Source organism: Nomascus leucogenys, chromosome 2 (assembly GCF_006542625.1).
Source record: "Nomascus leucogenys isolate Asia chromosome 2, Asia_NLE_v1, whole genome shotgun sequence".
NCBI classification, from domain to species: Eukaryota; Metazoa; Chordata; class Mammalia; order Primates; family Hylobatidae; genus Nomascus; species Nomascus leucogenys.
Window position 1 is genome coordinate 63421479 of NC_044382.1, and position 24455 is coordinate 63445933.

General features: G+C 43.3%; 1 protein-coding gene across 3 annotated transcripts in view; it reads right to left on the reverse strand.

Moving 5' to 3' along the window:
- Positions 1 to 24455, reverse strand: part of NUP93 (nucleoporin 93) — a 111245-nt gene that overhangs the window by 4963 nt on the left and 81827 nt on the right. For all 3 annotated transcript variants that reach the window (XM_003263084.4, XM_003263085.4, XM_030796696.1), the window contains 13 exons: positions 19542 to 19616; positions 16718 to 16807; positions 14451 to 14590; positions 9142 to 9274; positions 7562 to 7719; positions 6236 to 6401; positions 5857 to 5950; positions 4846 to 5037; positions 4008 to 4134; positions 3820 to 3892; positions 3484 to 3528; positions 1537 to 1653; positions 415 to 533 (listed from right to left, as the gene is read on the reverse strand). In XM_003263084.4, the coding sequence (XP_003263132.1) occupies positions 415 to 533; positions 1537 to 1653; positions 3484 to 3528; positions 3820 to 3892; positions 4008 to 4134; positions 4846 to 5037; positions 5857 to 5950; positions 6236 to 6401; positions 7562 to 7719; positions 9142 to 9274; positions 14451 to 14590; positions 16718 to 16807; positions 19542 to 19616 (1529 nt within the window). The remainder of the gene's footprint in view (positions 1 to 414; positions 534 to 1536; positions 1654 to 3483; positions 3529 to 3819; positions 3893 to 4007; positions 4135 to 4845; positions 5038 to 5856; positions 5951 to 6235; positions 6402 to 7561; positions 7720 to 9141; positions 9275 to 14450; positions 14591 to 16717; positions 16808 to 19541; positions 19617 to 24455) is intronic.

Below are 24455 nucleotides of genomic sequence, written 5' to 3' on the forward strand. Positions count from 1 at the left end.
AGGTAGTCTGAAACACTGGCCACGACACCTCTAAGAATCTCCCCCATCCAACCATCACTAGCTTTGGTCTTGAATGCCTTTGAGAGGGCTGATGAAAGTATATAACAGTATATAGGTGAGCATAATGCTTAAAATTAAACTTCATGTGCATGATTAAAATACTGAGATGCCCTTTCATACCCATTTCTTTGGCAAAAATGTTAAGTTTGATAGTACCAAGTACTAGTTCTGATGTGGGGACAAAGGAACTCACACAGTGGTGGTGGCATGGTGAGTTAGTGGAACCACTTTGGAAAGCTGTCTGCTGTTACCTAGTAAAGCTGAACATGCATTTGGGTGTGCATGGGTGGACATAGGTGTCCTGGCACTGGCAGTGGCACCCTCAGGGTCCCATGGAGCCAGCTCCTGGCTTACCGTTCGGCAATGGAGAGTGCCATGTTCTTCAGTCTCTCCTTGTTGGATTGCGGGGCACTGATCTGGGGGACGACAGGGCTCAGCAGTTTGTTCATCAGCTCCAGTACCTTGTCAGCATTCTGCTCAAGTTTTTTAAATTAAGGAAGCAATCAATAAAGTAATCAATAAAAGCAACAAATATATAATGCCCCCTACCCACCAAAGAGAACTTTCTGGGGTGATGGATGGAAATGTTTGGTATCTGGATCTGGATGGTGCTTACAAAGATATACACCTATCGACAATTCGTCAAGCTATACATATAATTGTTGCACATTTTTCTACATCTTAATTATACCTCAATCAAAACATTTTTTACCACCTCCCAAGTTCAAGCAATTCTCATGCCTCAGCCTCCTGAGCAGCTGGGATTACAGGCATGCACCACCTTGCCTGACTAATTTTTATATTTTTAGTAGAAATGGGGTTTTGCCACATTGGCCAGGCTGGCCTCAAGTGATGCGCCCGCCTTGGTCTCCCAAAGTGCTGGGATTACAGGCGTGAGCCCCTGCACTTGGCCTACAGCTGCTTTTTTGTCTACTTTTCTCAGTTGATAAAGGAGAGAATGCAATCTTGTTTAGGTCATAGAATCCTTAGCAGTTATCACATATTCTTAGTCATCATTTGTTCTTCGGTAGAAACATGTATTCTAGTCCTCTCAAAACGCCCAGCTGTGGTCTTATTTTCTTTCACTCCTTCCTGCACACTGATGTGGTCTTATTTTCTAACACCCCTGTTCCCCAGTGTGTCTGTGGCTGCCAGGGTCAGCATAATGTCATTTTCAACAGTGGCTTCACCATTGAAATGTGATGGATGGTAATTCTGCTGCCAAGTGAGACAACAGTTCAATGCCTGCAGGACATCCTTTCAATATGTTGTTTGGTCAGAAAAATCTTATGGGCAGAAAGAATGCTGTAAAATGGGAATTCTGTCCTGACTGGACCATTAACTGTCTAAGCACTAGAGCAAACGCCTCGGCAGGGAGGGTGCTACAACAATGACACTGTCCAAGTGGCTGCACATTTAATGCCAAAAGGCCGGCAGACCTGTGAAGTGCAGAAGAAGGAAGCGGGCACACTTTACCTTGGCAAGGTCATACAGCTTTGCTGCCTCTTCAAACAGTCCTTTATTTTCTGCCACGGAAGCAACTTTGTTGATAATAGGCTTTGTGTCGCTAGTAAACTTATCTATGACTCCAGGCTGACAAGACAAATTATGGAGGGGGAGGAAGAGAGAGACGGGTGCACAGAGCTATTATTTTAAACACAGAGAAGCAATTAGGATCCAAAAAATACTTCAAGTGAAATTGCTTGCCCTGGGCAACGCATATATTTCATCAGCCAGACTCTGGCTTTCTTGAAGATATAAAGTCCTATTAAAACTATAAAAGAGACCAAGGAAACTACACATGAAAGGGCAGACTTACTAGAAGTACAGAGGAGTCAGCAATAAGACATCTGTGCTTTCTAATTTTCCAAAATGACCCAGAGAGTCAGTGAAATCAATGATTTTAAATTTGCTGATGAGTAGGAACTACAGAGAAAAATCAGGAGGCTTAGAGAAAATATCTGAAAGATTTTGGATTTGCTTTCTAAGACAGATGGCAAAAGGAACTCAGTGCTGAAAAAACACACAGCAAGTGGTAACAGGACATTTCTTTTTTTTTTTTTTTTTTTTTTTTTTTGAGACGGAGTCTTGCTCTGTCGCGCAGGCTGGAGTACAGTGGCGTGATCTCGGCTCACTGCAAGCTCCGCCTCCCGGGTTCACGCCATTCTCCTGCCTCAGCCTCCCGAGTAGCTGGGACTACAGGCGCCCGCCACCACGCCCGGCTAATTTTTTTGTATTTTTAATAGAGACAGGGTTTCACAGTGTTAGCCAGGATGGTCTCCATCTCCTGACCTTGAGGCCCGCCTCGGCCTCCCAAAGTGCTGGGATTACAGGCATGAGCCACCGCACCCGGCTGGTAACAGAACATTTCTTAAAAAAAATCACCATCACCACTCAACAGCAACTAAATGGTCAGGACAGCATGAGAGAGGCCTTAGGCACCCTGGGAGAATGAAGGCAAGTGCATAACATCTCTGCCTGGCCATTCTGCTTCTCTGCTAGCACTGGACTCTCAGGGCTAGACCAGGTCGAGGTGGCTGGACCAGGTCGAGGTGACTTGCCCTGCCACTCAGGAGGCAGCAGAGGACAAGGTCTTATCTATGTTTCTAGCTCTGTCAACTCACACACACCGGGAGCCTCCTGGCCCCAGTGCAGCCTGCTAAAGAACAAACTATGCAAGGTGCTCAGCACAATGCCTGGTGATTGTCATCACCCAATAAGCAAGGCTACTGTCATCAGCACTGTCACTTGCCTTTCTTCTGAGGTAGATGGTGTGAGCAGTGTGAGTGCATCTACAGATTGCTGGGTCCAAATCACTCATTTTTACAAATGAGAAAAGTCAGTCCCTGAGGGGCAAGTGACTTTCCAAAGGCCACAGGGAGATTCAGGGTCAGGACTGGTCTCTGACAACAGGACCTCTGACTCTCCTGCCATGACAACCAATGGGCATAGTGAGTCCTGAAATCCCTCAAGCTTCCAGGAGTATTTCCAGGGTCACTGTGGAGTTCAAAGCCCTTGGAAACTGCATTTTGAAGGAGGTCAAGTGCACGTCTCACTCTCCTATCTTGGGAGAATGGGTGCAGTAATCAATTTCTTTTCCTTGCATGTTTTCTGAGCCAAGAATGGCAGAAATGTATAATAGCATTCTCAGCTCAAAAAATGACAGGCATGAACAAACGAATATTCTGAACATAATAAAAAAGCTATGTAATCACAAATTAACATATTTTAAGGAGAAATAAGTGTGTGTAAAACCAAGGTCATCATTTGGGCCCATAATTTTCATTCCATTTTTTAAATTAAGCAACTCTGTTCAGATTTGCATCTTTAGTACCTTGAATCTTAAAATCTAAGTGTATTCTTTTGATATTTATAAATCCCCAATGGCTAACGAACATTTCTCTAAGGATGCATTTAACTCACCTTTCTACTTCCGTCATTCTCTAGTTTCCCAAGAATCATATCGAACTGTGAAAGGAAAAATGTTTACCCAAATTATTGGACAAAGATATAAACATACTCCATAAGTCTTCAGAGAAAAAAGAGGGGAATCAAATGGGATGAATGGGATAAGTCTTAACGCAACTAAAAATCAGTGTGACTGAAATAAATATTTTCATTGTTAGAAACCAAAGAAACTCCAAAAACTCCCTAGGCCTTATCCACCACAACCATATTGAAGTAAACACACAGTACGGAATGAGCATGGGACATGCACACTGAAAACCATGGGGAGGAGAGAAAAGGAAACCCACTCACCTCTCGGCTTTCAATCACAAGCTCACTCACACAGCGCAGAAACATGTTTTCTCCTTGACTATCTTTCTCATCCCTGAAAGGGAAAAAAACAACTCAGTTTCCAGTCTGGACATGAGGTCTCTAATAGTCATTCTCAAAATGGCAGAAATTGAAACTAGCTGAAGTCAATGGTCAAAAGCAAATGTTACCTGAGGAAATAGAAGTACTGGAGGGCCTCCCTTGGGTCCGTGGACTCAAACTTCCGGGTGTACAGCATGAGGAGCCGCACAAAGTTCAGCCGCCGCATGCAAGGAGGGTCACCAGGCTCGTGGCTGACTGCATTGTGGGGGTCAGAATGGGTCACAACCACACTGCCCCTCTGACCCATGCAACCCAGAAACTATGGACGCTGAATCCACAGACCCAGCAGCATCTACTCCTGCAGCCCAGTCAATGTTTGCCAATATAAACTTTGGCCGGTCCCTTTTACCATCCTATCCTCAATTCCTCCCCAGGCCGAGTGGAGAAAACAGCACTTTGCCATAAATTACTAATATGCTGGTCTTTGAATGAAAAGATAATCCAACTGACGATTATGGCATGTGCTCTGGGATGACTCTGCTGCACCAATAAGGAACCCGCAGCCATTCATCCACATTTACTTCCTCTCTCTCCCGACTCTCTCATCCCAGGCAGGTATGCACACGCCTGGCTGGGGTTTCCAATGTCATTAAAGCTAGCCCTAATGGGAATCAGACCCATAACTCTAGGGGCTGCTTCTTCACCATTTTCCAGGCAATCAGACTGGACACAAAGCCAGCACTCTGAACAGCACTTTATATACTTAACTTCCAAGGGAATACTAATGCTGGGGGGGAAAGCAGGAACCCTTAACGCTAATCATCTAAAAAGCTCAACTGCCCACATGCTCTAAAATGACTGGTACCCTTTGCTCAAATCCTTATTGGTTGTAGTTTTGTGGCCACCGTCGCCCAAAGGGGGACGTGCTGTGGTTACATTACTGTCAACCCAATCCCAAATACTCACGGAGCTGAGCACTCTGTCCGGAGGACTTTAAAAGCAGCTTCAGCTCAAACAGCACCAATGCTACATGGACAGCATGGCAGCGCAGCCGCTCCATGCGGAAAAGAAAGGCAATTGCTGCTTCAAACTGCGCTGTCAGGAACAGCACTTGGAAGTAGAGGAAGGGTTGCTGGTTCACCGTAAAGTGGGACTCGCCTAGGAGAGAGGAGAGGAGAGGAGATAAAACCAACTCAGAAAGAAGGTGCTCACTGGTGGCCCAACCCCCAGGCAGCAGCCCTGTGAGCCCACAGGACTTGCTGGACAGCAAGAAAGCACCAGATTGAGTCTGAATTGATCAAGGGGGCCTTGAATACAGTAAACTGCCACGTGAAATGTGACCTGGCTCCTCCACCTTCTCTAGACCTCATAACATTACTGGAAACTGTGACTGTGCTGTAAAACTCCAACTGCTTGCATTAGGTGGGAGAGAAACAGAGCTAAGGACCTTAAAATGGACCACAGACAGTGTTCATCTCATTTACCCTGTTAAGTCACTCAAGGAGAGAAATGAAGATTTCAAAGGAGTTTCAGTTTACTCACAGTCACAGAAATCTGAATGCAACAACTGGTGACCACTATTTGGAATCTTCTCTTCTTCTCAGTTTTTAAAAAATACGGGAAAAAAGAAGAAAGGCTGTTTCTCTCTCTCTCCTTTGTGCTCAGATCTAGTGACTGGTAAGATCTACTAGGAAGCAACAGCTAAGTCTTCTTTGTCTCTCCCTGAGCATATGTCTATTAGAACAGTTCAAAGAATTAGAGAAAACAGATTATTGTGTATGACCATATAAGTTTTATGCATTTCTTAAGGCCACATGCCCTTTATTTGAATTTGGAATGGTAGTTTTGTTGTGTTTTGCCTGGACAATCTGGAAGAAAGACAAAAGTTCAGAGATGAAAAATTTTCCCAGAGGAAAACTGAAGTAGTCACCTTAAGTGGGCAAGAGAAGGGAAAGGTGGTTATGTCCAGAATCTTACCATAGTCTTCCAACAACTGTTTCTGGAACTGTGAGAGAGTAAGCCTGTCTTGTGGGGAGCTGGTGCCATCGTCGTCAAAACACACTTGGTTCAACTAAATCCCCAAGAGAAACACATGCATTGGTACAAACTACACCCTGAGCCACATGCACAGTTATAGCTGTTCAGCAGCCATGCTCAATGATGTCAGCTGAAAGCTGTGTTTAAGGCTATGGTTATGAGCTAGGAATTACACAACAAAAAATGGGGACAGGAGATGAGGAACCCACTGGTCCTGATCACTGTATTGGCACCATACATTAAGCAGGTAAAATCTTTGTGGGGACATGAGCACAGAAAAGGGGTAAGGCCCTGCGCGGGCAGGGGAAACAGTGCCTACCTTCAGCCACAGGTAATCCTCAGTTTTGTCCGCCACTTCACTCTGGTTGTCGGTGACATCACATCTGCCAATGATACAGTACACGGCCCGCTTGTAGGGATCTGTATTGTTTCTGAGGGCCCTACGGTAATGCAGCCGGAGTTTGTTTTCCGTAGCTGGGGACAATCTACAGACATAAGGGAACAGAAAGACAGATACACACTCAATAAAGATCCTCAAGGGCATCTGAAAGCGTCCCAGGTCCCAAACACGTAACAGCAGGGAAGCCTTCCTTCATCCGGGGTAAGAGACACTGTCTCTGCCCCATCCCCTCTCCTCGGTACCATCGCTTTAACCTGACTTGCAACTACCAGCACCTGCATCTATTGGCCTGCAGGTTTTCTATATGCTGAGGCCTTCATGGGCAGGTGAGAAATGCCAAGGAATTAGAACTCCACTCCACACCCCAGCAGCACTCAAGCAGTGATGGACAGGAGTGAATCCTTCCCTTAACTGTCTTAGCCCCTCTCTGGCCTCCACACTCCCTTATTCATGTGAGATCACCTCCTAAACAAACAACTTGCATTCAAATCTCCTTCTGGGGGAACCTTAAGACATTAACCCTACTTTAAATTCTAACATGAGCAAGACGGGGGCTTGTGGTTTGAGGCAATCTCTTGACATGACATTATTAATGCTGCCAAGAAAAGTATCCTAGTTTTTCACAAGTACAACTACAGTAACCGCCATCATTTCTTCTACATACACGTACATATATATATAAAACCTCAGTTTGAGTATGAACTTAAGTCCAATTACATTAGCAAAATCCAAGGAAAATTAATGCTTAGCAGTTCCTTAATGCAAGAGAACTTAAAAAGTTAATGAATCAATTCAATGATTATATTTCAATTTTACTAACTTCTAATTCTAGCCTTTAAGCTACGAAGTACATGACAACCTATTTTCATATTGGTTGACCAAAAAAGCACTAAGTGTTAACAAGTGTAACTTTTAAAAAGTCCCATTTTCTAAAGGATCCTTGATGTGCCTTAGATTTACAGAATAAGTCAAATCATGCTTCTGAACCTGGCCCTCCCTTGTAGGAACAGAAAAATTCCCAAACACAGATGCATGCATGCCTAGACATCAGTGTCAGAATGGGGCATTCTTTTAATGTTTTCACTCCTTATTCCCAAGAGAGTTCTATGTGCTTTCAAAATTTCCTCTTTCCCCCAAGCAGAAACTTGTTTTGGGCCCATCCAGGGAAAAGAGAATAATGATAGTGAAGGTTGCCCCTTTGATTCTGCATGGCTGCCCCTGGGTGTGCCACCTCATTCACCATACCTTCTGTCCTTGCTGTTCATGTACTCCTGGAACCAGGTTTTAAACTCTCCCAGCTGGTGCTGGGCTCGATTAACTACCTGTGAAGCGGCAAGCAGGTCTCCACAGCGCATGCAGTAGTAAATTAGTGCCCACACAGGATGGCCTTCCACCTCTCCATCCTAAAAGAGGAATGTTAACTGCTCAAAATAAACAAGGAAAAGCTGACTGCTTTCACATGTGCTAAAACCAAGCTAAGCCCCTCTCCTTTACAATATGTCACTTAATCTGCAGAACAGCTCCCTGCAGTGAGAACCATTAACAGCCTTTTCCTGTTTTACAAACAAGGAAACTGAGGCATGGAGGGGTTAAGTCATCTGTCCAAATAAGCCGTTAAGTGGCAATATGGCTCCAGAGCTTTTCCTCTGAAGCGCTATGTACCCAACTTGATCCAAAGCCACCCTGTGGTTTTTCCATGGAATCCCAGGGGCCCATAGTAACTGGGTAATGTTCTTTTGTGATAATATACACACATGCACTCCTACAATCCCACAAAGCAAAGGCTAAAGATGTCACTGACCAGTAAGAGACTATCCTTATAGTACTCAAGTTTATAAAATGTCATAAACATTTTACCCAGTATCTTGGCGTCAGGTACTGCTGGGCACTGGGGATCTGAGGGACAGCTCCGTTCCCACTCTCTGAATACTACAGCTTATTTATCCCAAGTCTGGTTTTGCCATTTGTCTGCACAGCGGCCTGCGCTTACGCTTCTGTCTTTGCTTTTCTTCAACTCCTCCAGAAGTAGACTTCAGGCCTCCTTTCTTGGCACTTCCACTCTTCCCTCAACAGGACTCTTTCTAAAACCCAGATCTGAACTTGCCCACTTAAATCCCTTTGAGCTGTTTAAGTCCAAAGTGCTGGGTCTGGCACTTAAGCCCTTCACTAGTGGGCCCCAAGCTTGAAAAGCCCTACTGTGCATCCAGTCCTCCAGATACTCTCTCCTGCCTCCATGCATTTGTGCATGTGTTACCTCCTCCTGGAATACTCTTTTCCAAAACTTCAGGTTGGTGAACTCCTATTCTTTAAGAGCAAGTGCAAATCTCACCTTCTTTATGCAGCTAATCTCCTCTATATCCTGCCACCCTTTGCATAAGGCTCCAGTTTAGGGCTTTGCATTACTGTATGATAATCTCCCCAACTGGACCATGAGCTGAGAACAGACCACATCCTAAAAACTACATTCAACTCCATTCTTCCAGCTGTTTTAGCCAAAAATCTTAGAAGTCATCCCTGACTCTGCCTCTCACACTTAAATCCATGTTCTTCAGCAAGTCCTATTGGCTTAGCTTTCAAAACATGTCCAGAACCCAATGACATCTTCTCCATGCACTCTTCTCCACCCTGGGCTGAACAACTACCACCATCACCTGGACTTCTGTACTATCAGCCTCCTAAGAGGTCTTCACCTTCCGTCCTCACCCCTCTCTGGTCTCATCTCCATACAGTAGTCTCCACAGATATCCTCATTTTAACTGAAAATGCCCATCTGAGGGCAACTGCTCTGGGGGTGTAACTGATCACACAGAGAAAGTTGTCAGTACCTGTAATCCAGGCAAGGGAGCTGGAAGTTTAATGTTCAGGAAACTTCGAACCAATTGGTAAGTCCCAGGCACCCCGCCCAGCTGGGCCTGATGCAAATTTCCAAAGACAGTCACAAGGGTATAATTCTTATAACTGGAAAAATTTTAAAGGAAAAAACAGGGAAGATTGAAAACATTTATTACACATCTCTATGCCCATATCCATGACATTACACTGTAGCTTGGAAGGGCAGGGCCTAGACTTCAAGCTCAATGCAGAAGAGGAAATAGTACATGCCTAATGAAGCAAATTACATTACTCAGTGGGCTGTGGATCACAGTGGATTTCTCATCACTGCAGAAACTCAAAAGAATCCCTGGAGGAACACAACTGTGGACTTCGAATACATTAAGGGTGGATATACAGAATAATAATTGCTCCAGCTCACAGCCTAATGCTCTGGTGGGTTCTTGTTAAACTTTTTATTTTGAAAACTTTCAAACCTACAAAACATTAAAAGAATAGTTCAATGAATGCACGTAACCTTTTACCTAGATTCACCAATTTTTAACATTTCTTTATGCTTTCTCTCTACACACACACCTAACATTTTTCTCCCCTCAAACCACTTGAAAATATGTTATAAAAATCAGGGGCTATTTTATCTGTAAATACCATATGGCTCTGAAGAACTAGGACCTTCTCCTGCCTAACCTCAATATCATTATGATACCAAGAAACTTAACATTAATTTATTATTATCAAAAATATAACCCACATTTCTTAATAGTGTCCTTTAGTTTTTAAATCCAGAATCTCATCAAGAAAATATAATTGTCAAGCCACTTTCCCTTAATCTAAGATAATTCCATTAATTCTACCCCTATTTTTGTCTTTCATGACAATGATCTTTTTTTTTTTTTTTTTTTTTTTTTTTTTTTTTTTTTTTTTTTAAGAGGCAGGGTCTTGCTGTGGTTCCCAGGCTGGGATGCAGTGTCTATTAACAAGTGCCCTTATTTTTTTGAGATGGATTCTCATTCTAGTTGCCCAGGCTGAAGTGCAGTGGCGTGATCTTGGCTCACTGCAACCTCTGCCTCCTGGGTTTTCAAGCATTTCTCTTGTCTCAGCCTCCCAAGCAGCTGGGATTACAGGCGTGGGCCACCACGCCCAGCTAATTTTCATATTTTTAGTAGAGACGGGGTTTCACCATTTTGGCCAGGCTGGTCTCGAACTCCTGACCTCAAGTAATCCTCCCACCTTGGCCTCCCAAAGTGCTGGGATTACAGGCATGAGCCACCACGGCTGGCCCACAAGTGCCTTTAAAGCACTCTACAGCCTCGAACTCCTGAGCTCAAGCAATCTCCCCACCTCAATTTCCTGAGTAGCTGGGGCTAGAGTTACACACCACCGTGCTCAGCTGGACACTGACCTTTTATTTACAGAGTCCAGTCCAGCTGTCTGGTAGAATATCTTGTAAGCTGGATCATTATTTGATTCAGGTTCAACTTTTTTGCCAGTAGCCCTATATAGCTAATGCTGGCACTTCCCACCGAATCCCACAATGAAGTAGGTAGTAGGTTCGCTTCTTTATTGGTAACACTAGATATGATTCACTTGCTTGAAAGACGTCCACCAGATTTCTCCGTTACAATTTATTATTCTCTTTGTACTTAATAAGTAGTCAGTGGGGCAATACGTGGAAGTCATGCAAGTATTCTATTCACCAACAATCTTTTACTCAACGGTTTTACTTTCCATTGATGGTCCTTGCTGTACCAGTTATTACACCAGTGGTCGCAAAATGATGATTTTTCTACCATTCCCTCTTCATTTATTTGCTTAGCATGCTTCTTAAAATCCTCTGTAGTGGTTTTAAGTGTTTCCATACAAGATTAAATAGTCCAATTCACAGATACCCAAATATGTGGTTAATGTAATAACTTTCTAAATATAATATATGTTCTTATCAAAAACAGGAGACTACCTCAAAAACTCAGGTGTTCAACACCAGGTTAAGTAAAACAACACAGAGAGTGAAACAACCTAAATCTTAATAACAGGAAACAGACTCAACAAAAAAATTTTTTCTCTTTTTTTTGAGACGGAGTCTCGTTCCATCCCCAGGCTGGAGTACAGTGGCGCCATCTCGGCTCACTGCAACCTCTGCCCCCCGGATTCAAGCGATTCTCCTGACTCAGCCTCCTGAGTAGCTGGGACTGTATACAAGTGCATGCCATCATGCCTGGCTAATTTTTGTATTTTTAGTAGAGAAGGGTGGTTTCACCATGTTGGCCAGGATGGTCTCAATCTCTTGACCTCATGATCTGCCTGCCTTGGCCTCTCAAAGTGCTGGGATTACAGACGTGAGCCACTGCACCCGGCCGACTCAATGAAATTTTATGCAGTTATGAAAAAAAATACAAGTCAAGAACGGGGGGAAAAAAGAAATATAACAAGGTAATAGGAGCCTCTAGATGGTATACGGGTCCTCCCCTCTTTTTTCACGTCTTATTTTTAGCATCTTCCAAAGTTTCTATAATAAGGATGTATCATTTTTATAATGAAAAACAAACAAAATTTAACAAATGTTAATGAGTTCCCCATCATTGGAAGTTTTTTTTTTTTTTTTTTTTTTAGACGGAGTCTTGCTTTGTTGCCCAGACTGGAGTGCAGTGGCACGATCTCGGCTCACTGCAACCTCTGCCTCCCAGATTCAAGTGATTCTCCTGCCTCAGTCTCCCAAGTAGCTCGGACTTGTGCTAGGTGCACACCACCACACCCAGCTAATTTTTGTATTTTTAGTATAATTGGGGTTTCACGATGTTGGCCAGGCTGTTTTTGAACTCCTGACCTCAGGTGATCCACCCACCTTGGCCTCCCAAAGTGCTGGGATTACAGGCGTGAGCCACTGCGCCTGGCCTGGAAGTATTTATAAGCAGAGGTTGGATAAGAAATTGAGGAGTTCTGTAGCAGTCAGGACAAACAGATGCCAACTATGGTCTCTTCCAATTTGAAGTAAGACAGTCCATGTGCTGACAAGGGCCTAAACTGAAGAAGTCCAAATTCCTTGAGGGCTAAGAAATATATATCAAGCCTCAAATCTTAGAATGTGGCAGGGAAGAGACAGACCAATCTTATATTTTCACAACATTTCAGCCTTGTAATTGAAAAATTATTTGGGACTGGTCTACTTTGCCATCTGGTGCATTACATCACTTGAACTATTATATGCATACTGTCAGTGAATCAGCAGCAGAGAAAAATATTTTAAAACTAAGTATAATTATTCTAAAATACCACCCTTATCAAAGGTGACAATGAATGCTTACAAAAGATGCCATCAGAGAGTGATGCCACTAGAGTGAAAAATAAACTTAAGATTACAATTATGAACAGGAAATTCCCAAATAGCTCCAAGAAGCACTGTTAAAGAAATTAATGGAACAAGATAATTTTTAAAACTAAACGAAAAGACTAAAAGAAATGGACTGGCTTACCAGCAATTTAAAACCAAGGAAAGCAGCCTAGTACCACTGGTGAAGTCAAACACCAATGTTAAGGATTAGGGTGATCAAGAAAAAAGTAGTCATGAGCAGTCATACACTTACACTCACTGAAAAAAAATTAAAATTAAAAAAAATCCTAGGCCAGGCATGGTGGCTCACGCCTACAATCCCAGCACTTTGGGAAGCTGAGCCCAGTGGATCACCTGAGGTCAGGAGTTTAAGACCAGCCTGGCCAACATGGTGAAACCCCATCTCTACTAAAAATACAAAAATTAGCCAGGCATGGTGGCAGGCTACCATGCTAGTCAGGAGGCTGAGACAGGAGAATCGCCTGAACTCTGGAAGCAGAGGTTGCACAGAGCCGAGATCACACCATTACACTACAGCCTGGGCAACAAGAGCGAAACTCCATCTCAAAAAAAGAAAAAAAAAAATAGCTAGGCATGGTAGCACACACCTTGGGAGGCTGAGGTGGGAGGACTGCTTGAGCCTGGGAGGCAAAAGTTGCAGTGAGCCCAGATTATGCCACTGCACTCCAGCATGGGTGACAGAGCCAGACCGTCTAACAACAACAACAAAAAAATTCCTGGAAGTTTTTATATAGTATAAGAAATTCTGACTCATTTTGCCAACTGGTAACAAATAAATGCTACTATGTATGTAGGTTCTTTATGGCTGAAGATCGATAAACCCAAAACTTAAACACAAAAATTCAGCCAAAGCTTGGATGAATTATTTTATAAACCCTTTGTTCCTATACTAGGAGAATAAAAATCCATTTTGAGCTCCAGATTTTTCTTAACCAGGGAATGGAAGCTAGTGAGTGTAATGTGTCTGATGGTGTTCATTTCAATAGCTCTCATCTAATTAATATAGTATTTGGTATAAAAACCTATTCTCTGCTGTATCAAGTTTGAATTAGCTCAGTAACATACAAGGAAATTTTCTGACTTCCTAATGAAGTATTGTTTTATTGACAAAAGGCAATCTCACTGCAAGGCTGCTGGCAGGTGCAGAGGCTGAGTGGCAAAGGCCTGCAATTTAGCAAGCGTATTCAACTTGGCTTTCTCTTCTCAGGCCAGCAGGGAGGGGCCCAGCACCCTGTCTCTAAAATAAAGAGATTCTATTGCACACTCATGACAACCCCTGCTGGCCAATTCAGAGTTGGAAGGAGTGTCCACAGGGAGGGATGATGGCATGGGTCCTACTAACGAAGGGAACAATACTTTGGGCACAAAGGCACTGCCACAAACCCCTCAGTGACCAGCTCTGATTGGTGAGGAGGTGGCAAAGAAACCCAGGCATAAATCACAGGCTCAGAATCATAAATCATAAATCATATCAGCTCAGAATGACCCTGACTTATGGGAATTAACCAAGTAGAGTCAGAACAAAAATAAGGGGAAAGGAGTTTTCCTAGGGTTTGAAGGTAGTAACATGCCTGGGAGTAAAATTAAAATGTGGAAAGAGAAGAAAAGAGCCTAAGGAGTAATGGCTGAACCACATTAGAAAAAGATTATGACCTAAGGCACTACGGCCTTACGTATTAAGAGAGTGTGGAGAAAGAAAAAGGGAATTCGAACAGTGCTCACTTACCATGATTTTTTAATGTGTGATTTTTATACCACTGCAGAAACAGTCCTGGTAGGGAAGTGAAACAGGATTTCTGAAACAGGATTACAACTCTGAGCCTTGTTCAATTTAACATAATAAATCTTAAATTATACCTACAGCACACTTAGCCTGAGGACAACTTAAGATCTGAGAAACAGTTGACTGCAAGGGATGTGAAAGCCAGCCCCACTGTGCTACTGCTGCCTTACCTCTGCTCAAGGTACGCCAAGGCCTGCCTGACAAACTCCATGCGCACTTCCACGCTGCTGCGGTTCTTCAGGATATCAGTTGCCGGTGTCAACAACACGTCTGTCATTTGTTTTACCATGGTCCACATGTCAGAAATGCTCTGCACATAAACGAAACTGCATGTGACAATGCTGCAGGGCCAGAGAAATTATCTAGTTCTTTGTGGCACTCTGACCTCCAAGGTGGGCAGAATGTGGTGGGGGATCAGGTTAATGTCATCTGTCTGTGACGGCTAGGCTTAAGCTCAGTGCAGAAGATGTGTCTCTGCTGGCCAGACTTCAGAGTTCCATCCACCGATGAGCACCCCTACCCCTGCCCTGAGTTGGTTTTCAGATCAATTACTATTCCAGGTCTGACATAACCACGTACATAATTAAAACCACACACAAGTCGCAAGAACACTGAATCTCAGCAGGTTATCCCTTTGGAGAGAAGGAATCCATTTATAGTCATCTAAAGTTCTAGAAGTTTAAACTCAAAGAGCTGCATTTCAGTCCTTACAAGGTTATCTGAGTTTCTAAAGGCTTAAAATAAGAGTTTAACCTAATAATACAGGTTTTTGTCCTCCCAGAGACGCTCCAGGGGCCACCGCTCTTACCTTACTTGGTGAGCGTCACAGCCTCCCATTTTCCTTCCCACTCACTCCCTTCGAAAGACGCCTCCCAGGAAAGGAGCGGGCGTTCTTTCCTCAGTGTTACCACCACACAGCTGGGACTCCCTCTCCCCAGAATCCTTCTGCCTGTAAATCGCTCCTTAAAAACAACGTGTTCCCTGAACCTTTGGCAATACTTTAAATGTATGAGTCCTTGCAGGATAGCACTGATTGGAGAAAAAGCAGGTTTATACTTGTTCCAAAGCAAAAGAGAAAATCCTGTTTTCATGGTCTCTCTCAAAAATTAAAATTTTAGAATGTCCAGACAAATGTGACTCTTCCTAGGTGGTGGAATGATTGGTGAAACCTGACTTTCTTCTTTAGATCTGTTTACATTGTCTTATATTTTAGTATTTAAAAAAATTAAGCTCGAGACCATCCTGGCCAACATGGTGAAACCCCGTCTCTACTAAAAATACAAAAAATTAGCCAGGCATAGTGGCGGGTGCCTGTAGTCCCAGCTACTCGGGAGGCTGAGGTAGGAGAATCACTTGAACCCAAGAGGTGGAGGTTGCAGTGAGCCCAGATCTCACCATTGCACTCCAGCCTGGGCAACAACAGTGAAACTCCATCTAAAAAAAAAAAAAAAAAAAAAAAAAAAAAGAAAGAAAGAAAAAGAAAGGAAAAAAAAAGTTACTTCTTTTTTTTGAGAGACAGGGCCTCACTCTTTGTCACCCAGGCTGGAGTACACTGACATGATCATGGCTCACTGCAGCCTTGATCCCCCTGGACTCAGGTAATCCTCCCACCTCAGCCTCTCGAGTAGCTGGGACTACAGGTGCATGCCACCATACCTGGTTAATTTTTCTATTTTTTGTAGAGAGGAGGTCTTGCCATGTTGCCCAAGCTGGTCTTGAACTCCTGGGTGCAAGCAATCCACCTACCTCAGCCTCAAAACGTGCTAGGGTTACAGATGTGGGCCACGACACCGGGCTGAGCAATTTTTAAAAAGACAAAAAAAATCTGTGTATGGGTGCTTGCTTCCATAATAGCCTTCCCTCCTTTCTTCCTTCCTCCTAGCCACCTACCAAGTAGTCATCCATCCACTTTTTTTTTTTTTTTATTTTTTTGCCCTTTATGGGAGAAAACTGGCCAGGAATAAGGGGTGAGGGAAGAGAATAAATAAAGGCAGTATATGTGTGTGTCAGAGGAACAGAACCAATGGTATATAAAGAATGCTCACAAAGGCCCCACCAAGTCAAGTTCGAGGGCTCACAGGTGTGAAAAGCCATCACCTTGACAATTCAGCTCTCATTAAGGAGCCTTCTAGATTGTGTAAGGAGGGAAACTGGTGAGTGGGGAATAAAAGCCTGACAGGACTTCAAAGCAAATACGGCTTGAAGAGAACTCTTGTGACTATCAATTGATACTAGCAGGGCCTTTTGAAGATGCATTTTAAAAAATTCATCATCAAGAAAACCACCCAAAGTTATTTAAAATAAAAATGAAGAACAGTTAACATTTCATTCCACAGAATGGGGTGTCCCCGCAGCACATTTCAGCCAAATCGGCAAGTTGCTAGCCCCATCGGAACACTGGACCCTGGTTTCTACTTGAGTTAGCTCTAGGTGCTACCTTATCATCCAGCTCGGCAACAGAAGCACAAAGGTCCACCAGGTTAGGCTGCAGGTGTCCATTTACAATTTTCTCATTATAGATATAAATCTGAAATGATAAAAAGCAAAGTAAATGGCACAGTATTTTCTCTTCTTTTTAAACCTCCTGAAGCAGGCAATGGCTGGCAGAAGCTTTGGCCAACCTTTCCTTCCTCGGAGTGGCTGAGCCATCCACACTGGCCAGCTCCCCAGTTGCGTTGGCGTTGTGGGTAACACACCAAAGCTAACTGCCACCCCACCTTCCAAACACCTGAGGAATGGGAGCAGCGGAGTCCAGGGGGAGAAGAACCACAGGCAGGTCTGTGCCTCTATGTCCTAGTGAGGAAGCACCCAGGGGAAGACAGGAGAATGGAAGGGCTCTGGCTGCTGCTTCCTAATAACCAAGGCAAAGGACTCAATTCTTTCAAAAGGACTGAATGGCCTTGGTATAGGGTTCATGGATGGAGTGGGGAATGTTGGGCACTGCCTCCCTCCACAAGTGTTAGAACAGCATGTGTGGCACATGTGGAATATCCATTTCTCCTGGAAAGAATCTCTGTTCTTCAGGTAAAATTTTCTTAAGGAAAATGAACTATGTGATATTTAAGGTATGGGAAAGCCACTCTTACTTTAGATTTTATTTTCAAGGAGCTACAATGATGATAGTAGAAATCATAAATTCACTCTTCTAGATTCAGAACTAGTTAAGTCCTGGTAGGGAAGTGAAACAGGACTAGTTAAGCTCTAAATCTTAACTAGTTAAGTTCTAAATCTTCTTGTGGAAGATTCTACTTTGTAAATGAAGTCTTTGCTCTCCCATGGTAGTCATGTTAGACAAATCATGACCCTGTTGAACTGTAGTTTCCTCTACGTTAAATGGGGAACATCAGTATCATTCATCTTCCAGGGCTGTTATGAAGATTAAATGGTTTCGCTGGGTGCAGTGGCTCACGCCTTTAATCCCAGCACTTTGGGAGGCCGAGGCGGGTGGATCACCTGAGGTCAGAAGTTCAAGACCAGCCTAGCCAACATGGTGAAACCCTGGTCTGTACTAAAAATACAAAAATTAGCCAGGTGTGGTGATGCATGCCTATAATCCCAGCTACTTGGGAGGCTGAGGCAGGAGAATCACTTGAATCTGGGAGGCAGAGGCGGAGGCTTCAGTGAGCTGAGATCGCACCACTGCACTCCAGCCTGGGTGAAAGAGCAAGACTCCATCTCAATCAATCAACCAACCAATCAATAAAATGGTTTTAAACCATGACATAGTACTTATTCACTCAATGAGCATTTCTTACAGGCCTTGCTTTGCAAGGTACTGTTCAACATGGGATATAAAGCTTCACTCTTTAGTGGAGAGGACAGCCGTGTAAACAGACACAACATTACGGTGTTGTATGTGCAATGAAATGTTAGTTTAATGACATCTTTAGTCTTTGCAGGTGTAGAAGACACACAGTCTGTCTTCTCAGAAGCCTGTATTTCATCAGGCCTCTCTCCGTGGCAATAGAGGAGTCAGCCATATAATGAAGGTGAAGGGTAAAGGATGCAGATGCACAGGGGGAGTAAAAAGAGAGGTATAAAATTGGAGCAGGAGGAAATAAATGAAGGCCAGTGGCAAAACATGAGGGGGTTGGAAGGAGGGGATTTCATGTGTGGGAAGGTGATGAAGCTGCGGGTTTCAGCTGCCTGGAGTTTGACGTGGCAATGGCACCCCAAAGAAGAGAGACTTTTAAAAAGACATTTAGAAAATTTCTCTCAACAAAGGGTAAAAGAGGGACTTCTGATAATACCATCAGCTAACCAGGTAATTCAATTCATGTGGAACTCCACTGACTAAATAACTGGCAGCTGAAGAGAGACCCCTTGGTTAAAGAGCACAGGGTCTAACAGTTTCTCACTGCCCCCTGCTCACCTTCACAGCTGCTCTGTTTTTGCCTCCAACCACCCTACTCCAGGCTGGAGGAAGATGAGGTGGGTAATGTTGAGGGTCACAAGTAGGACTCTTGGGTTCCCTTCAAAGAAACTGGGAGGTGGTAATGGCCGAGCAGATATTCCTGGACCACTGCTGGTGGAGGATAATCTTAAGGGGATGGAGGCCCACTGCCCTCAATTCAAGAAAGAGGATATTTTTCCTTCTTTGTACTTTGTGGGAGAAAGCAGCAAATTACAATAAAGCACAAAGTCGGCTGGCACTACTTTAAAAAGTCAATTCCAGCTATGTATGGTACTCAGGGTGGTTTCAGTCCAACAGAATTCCTGTGCTTACCACAAAGCATCTCAATCCATATCCATACTATTGGATGGTCCTCATCTACAACCAGAAGGATGACCCCTAAAATATTATGAGCTTTTCTAGGACAACAGTGGTATTAAGTAGTGAATACACTATGCTTATCAAGACAAAAAAGCATTTAGAAAATTTCTCTCAACAAAGAGTGAAAAAAGGATTTGTTAATACCATCAGCCTACCAAGTAATTCAGTTAATACGGAACTCCATTTGCTAAGCAGCACAGTTACCTGAAGCTGTACTGTACATGGGACTATTGCCAAAAACGCATACTGAGATGCTGTGGTCAGTGTAAAGGACAGATTTCAATTTCCTCAAATCAAATGTGAGTAATTCTATTACCCTATTTGATAGAATTCTCCAGTGGCCTATGGTAAAATATTAACTGGTTCTCTAAATGAAAAAATACAACTTGCTTTCAGGGTTTGACTTTTACAAGTTTTTGTTTCCTTTTACTCCCTAGAGGTTCACAAAGGCTTTTCCTGGCTTAATCCCCCTTGAAATCACACTCACCTGCCTCGCATAGGCCATCTCGATGTTATCCAGAGAGCTTCGACCAGGGAGTCCCACATCACTGATGTAGCTTGGCTGTGGATAAATACACATTCAGAATCAGTTAGGGACAGTATTCAGTCATGTGAAGAAATAAAATCACATCATAAACATATTCTTGTCTTTAACAGAGCTGTGAAAAGTCTGTTTCCTAGTTAAGAATTCCTCAAAATGATGATTTTAGGGATTTCAATAACATGCAACTTTTACTGTGAACACATGAGAAGAGAGCAGGCATGAGATTGGATTAACTAAAAAAGAGTGAGGGGCTGCATAAACCCTATCGATACCTCAATGACTGTTTCTGGAAATGTACATCTTTCCAATATTCTGTTTCAATCTCAAGCCCCCTCTCTACCTCATCTTCCCTTCCCATGTCTTCACACTAGTGAGGCCATTATTTTTATCAGTGGGGCTCTTTTTCTTCAATCACATCAGGCAGTTGAGGGAAAGCAGTTTATACAAACACCTGATTCAGACATTTCCACACTAGAGTCCACACTAAGACAACAGCTGCTGATTACTTTTCTGTTATCTGAAGATGTGAGACCAGGGCAAGTTGGACATTCATTCAGCAAATATTTGCCAAGTGCCTGCCACATGCACAGCTGTGCATATATCCATCTCCATAAGAACAAAAACAAGTCAGCCTGCAAAGCCTGTCCCCAAAGAGCTTACAATCTGAAGAGGAGAGTGCAATAAAAATACAGTCATATATTACTTAACAATGAGGATAGGTTCTGAGAAATGCATCATTAGGAGATTTCATCATTGTGTGGACTTCATGAAGTATACTTACACACACTAGATGGTTTGGCCTACTCTACACCTACGCTGTATGCATAGCCTATTGCTCCTAGGCTACATACCTGTAAAACATATTACTATACTGGATACTGTAGGCAACTGTAACACAATGGTAAGTATGTATATATTTAAACATAACTAAATATAGAAAACACACATAAAAATATGGTATAATCTTATGAAGCCAGCCACCATCACATATGCAGTGCATGACTGTGTATGAAAAAAGTTTCAGTCTTTTTAAAGAAAGAATATTCATCTTTAGCTAAGCTTATTCCTTCTATAAAGAAATACAGATCAAAATTAGGTAAATTCTTAAGTTCCCACTGACTAGTTTGTACTGTAGCATAGCAGAGATCAAATTCTTTAAGCTTATCTCATTTATAAAAAAAAGCTGAATGTTCCATATACTAAAATCTAAAATAAATCAGTTTAAACTAGGCTTTCTGTGAAACCAATAGGGAAGATAACAGCCAAGCTTCCCAGCACTATGAAGCTGGTAAAAGGAATAGTACAGTGGGCATGCACCAGGAGTTGGGGAGAGAGTGGAGGGGAGTTATCAGAAAGGCAGTTTGAAGCCCTTGGTTCTGGAGAATGAACACTGGACTGTCAAGAACGCCTGGGTTCCAGGAGGGCCATTTCACTCCCTGGCTTTGGGTTCTGGAGCAAAGCACCTCCTCAGATTCCCATTAGTCAAATGAAGGGGCTATCCTAGGTGATCTTGAGAGGTCCCCTCAGCTCTGATCTCCAGCTAACACTGGTATTAAAAGAGCTTAAACAGTTCACTGATCTGGGTAGATGCTGCTGGCTGGCCCAATGACCATTCCCAATTCCTACTTCTCACATCTTTACACTCTGCCACCTTTCAAGCTGGCATTTAGAGTTATTAGGTTGGTGAAAAAGTGATTGCAGGTTTTGCCATTACTTTCAACGGCAATCACTTTTGCACCCACCTAATAAATGTACCCAATAGTGTGCTGGTGAATGTTTTTTAACAGCCAGCTCTTGGGAAAAGGGACGATGGGTAGCATTGCTGGTGTCTGTGGTTTAAATTCTCCCACCATGGCAGATTTCAAGCTACTCAAGGTGATATCAACTAGACTGCAAATTCCTTGAAAATTTAACAACAGGTCCTCATGTGCTGATCCCTATACACCACTGAATACACCCTTTTCCAGACTCTACTGCAGCAAGGAATGGCACACCCTAGTTCTAGCCAATGAGATGAAAACACAAGCCTGCTAGTATACTTGGGGATAGCTTCTGCTTTTACTGATTAGAGGGTTGAGGCAGGGGGCCTGTCATGGTTTTTCAGCTCTCTCCCCTTCTTTCTGCCTTGAATGCGAATATAATGTCTAGAGCTCCTGCAGCCATCTTGTGAACCTAAAGTAGATGGATGTGCTAGAGAGGGTAGTGTGCCAGGACAGAAAGGTGTTGGGTCCCTGACGGCACTGCAGAACTGGATTAACATCAACACTCTCCACACCTGCAGACATCTTGGTAGGTGAGAAATATACACCCCTATTCAAGCTACTAAAGCTCAAGGTTTCCACTACTCACAGCTGAAAGCATTCCTACCTGAAACACAGATTTAATTTAAAAAACCACTGGGTTACAATAATAACAACAGCTATTAATGAGCACTTACTATGTGCCAAGCACTGTTTGAATTTCCATGTTATTAACTCCACCACCCTATGAGGTAGGTACTTTTATTTATTTATCCATCTTACAGGTGAAGACACAAAGGCACACACAGAGAGGTGAAGCAATTTGCCCAAGTTCACTTCAGTAGGAAGCAGTGGAGCTGTGGCTTGAATCCACAGTCTGGCAACACACTCTGTACTCTTTGCTACTGCTCTATCCTGCCTGCCAGGGCAGCCCAGGGCAACTCTCCAAAAACAGTCATCACAGAACAGTAGAGAGTAGTAGTAGTAGTGGTAGTGGTGGTGGTGGTGGTCGTGCTGGTGGTGGTAGTAGTAGTAGTAGTAGTAGTAGTAGTAGTGGGGGGGGGGGGGGGGGGGGTAGTAGTAGTAGTAGTAGTAGTGGTAGTAGTAGCAGCTGGAAATCCTGGATCCACTACTTATAACAATGTGACCTGGAGCATACTGCTGCCTTTAAGCCTCAGTTTCCTTAGCTGTAAAGTGGGGGTGGTAATGGTATCCACCACATAGGATTGGGATGAAGATTAAATGGGGAGAAAAATGGTATGAATCCCTACCTCACAGCACTGTTGTGAGGAATAAGTGGAAGACCTCAACACAGTGTCCAACATATGGTCAATAAACGCTAGCTGTTATCACTTTATAAACAAAAAGAAACCACCACAATGAACACAGGAGCAAATCCTACACTCAACAACAGACCTGGACAGATATGGACACCTCAGACAGATGTGGACACCTGGACAAATATGGACACCTCAGAAATATGAACTAAAGTATTTTACTTTGTGCAGGCTGAAAGTCTCATTTCATTTTTCTACAATGAATACACATTCCTTGTTTGATGGAGGCCCCCCCAAGCCCCCCGGCCAGGGCATTTTATACTTCTGGACTCATTCTGAGTCTTCCTATTAACACTGTATTAAGGACTGTTCTCTAAGACAGCCACCTTTCTAAAACAGAGCTATCCAAAAGCTGGAGATTCCGCAGTCTTTTTACAGGACACAGCACTAAGCCTGTTAATTCCAGTAACCTAGTCAAGGAGAATAAACAAGGAAATGAAAAGGAGAATAGCACTAAAGCATTTTCGCAAGGACACAGTTGTTGTAGCTAAATATACATGAGCAGCCTTGAGAAATATTTTCCAGTGCTAAAAACCTAATTTTTAAAATTATCCATTTAAGAAGTAGCTGGGTTTCAGCCTTCAAATTTCCATTTAAATTAATTTTGCCTAATGCTCTTGTTTTCAAAGGTACCTATCCTTCAGTTGCCCTTGACCAAGCCGCTATTTCACCACACATAAAGTCAATTATCCACAAGAGGATGTGTACGTGCACATTCCTGAACAGAGGAACCGGCAAATATTTAGCTGGAATTCCACAGCCAGGGACTGCCTGAGGGCTGGGAAAGTCACCAATCTCTGAGGTTCTCTGCACTGGGGCTTGGCGGAGCCATAGCAAGGACGACAGGACAAGATGACAGGAGCAGGGAGCCAGAGACCAAAAGAGCAGGGAAGACAACAGGGTTTCTTCTTTTAGAAGAAAACAAGCAGCTCACCCAGGAGTCTGGAGACAGACATGTGAAAAAACAGCAGCCTCTGGGAGCACAAACTGAGAACAGTCTCGTCAGAGTAGGTGGTGTTCCCAAGACAGCCATTCCAGGACAGGATGGTGACCGAAAGTGGCAGGAGGGAACCGCAAACTTTTATTAAGCACCTACTATTGTACAAAGTGTATCCAGGGATGCATAAAACTCTTTTCCCAAGGAAAGCACATTCTAGTTAGAAAAAAATGAAATGCAGGCAGGGTGTCGTGGCTCATGCCTATAATCTCAGCACTTTGGGAGGCTGAGGCAGGTGGATCGATTGAGTCCAGGAGTTCAAGAACAGCCTGGGTGACACGGCGAAACCCTGTCTCTACAAAAAACAAAAACAAAAATTAGCTGGGTGTGGTGAAGCACGCCTGTAGTCCCAGCTATAATACTTGGGAGGCTGAAGCGAGAGGATCACTCGAGCCCAGGAAGCGGAAGTTGCAGTGAGCTGAGATTGCGCCACCGCATTCCAACCTGGATGACAGAGACCCTGTCTCAAAGGTGGGGGAGAATAAGAAAAAAAGGAACGCAACTAGCACTCCTAGCAAAATGAATATAGGGTAGTAAGAAATACGATGATACTGCAGACGGAAAAGAATTTAATTTCTAAGTGGAATGTTTTGGCTTTATGTAAGCAAAACGGAAACACGGTGATTAATTTACAATAGTTAGCTTTAAAATCTGTAGGCAAAAGTCCAGTACTACTAGGAAAAAAAACACCAACCAGGGACCAGGGAGGACTAGAGTCCTAAATGCAATCCAGCTAATAACTGTGTGATCTTATTAACCCTACTAATGATTGTGTGACCATGGA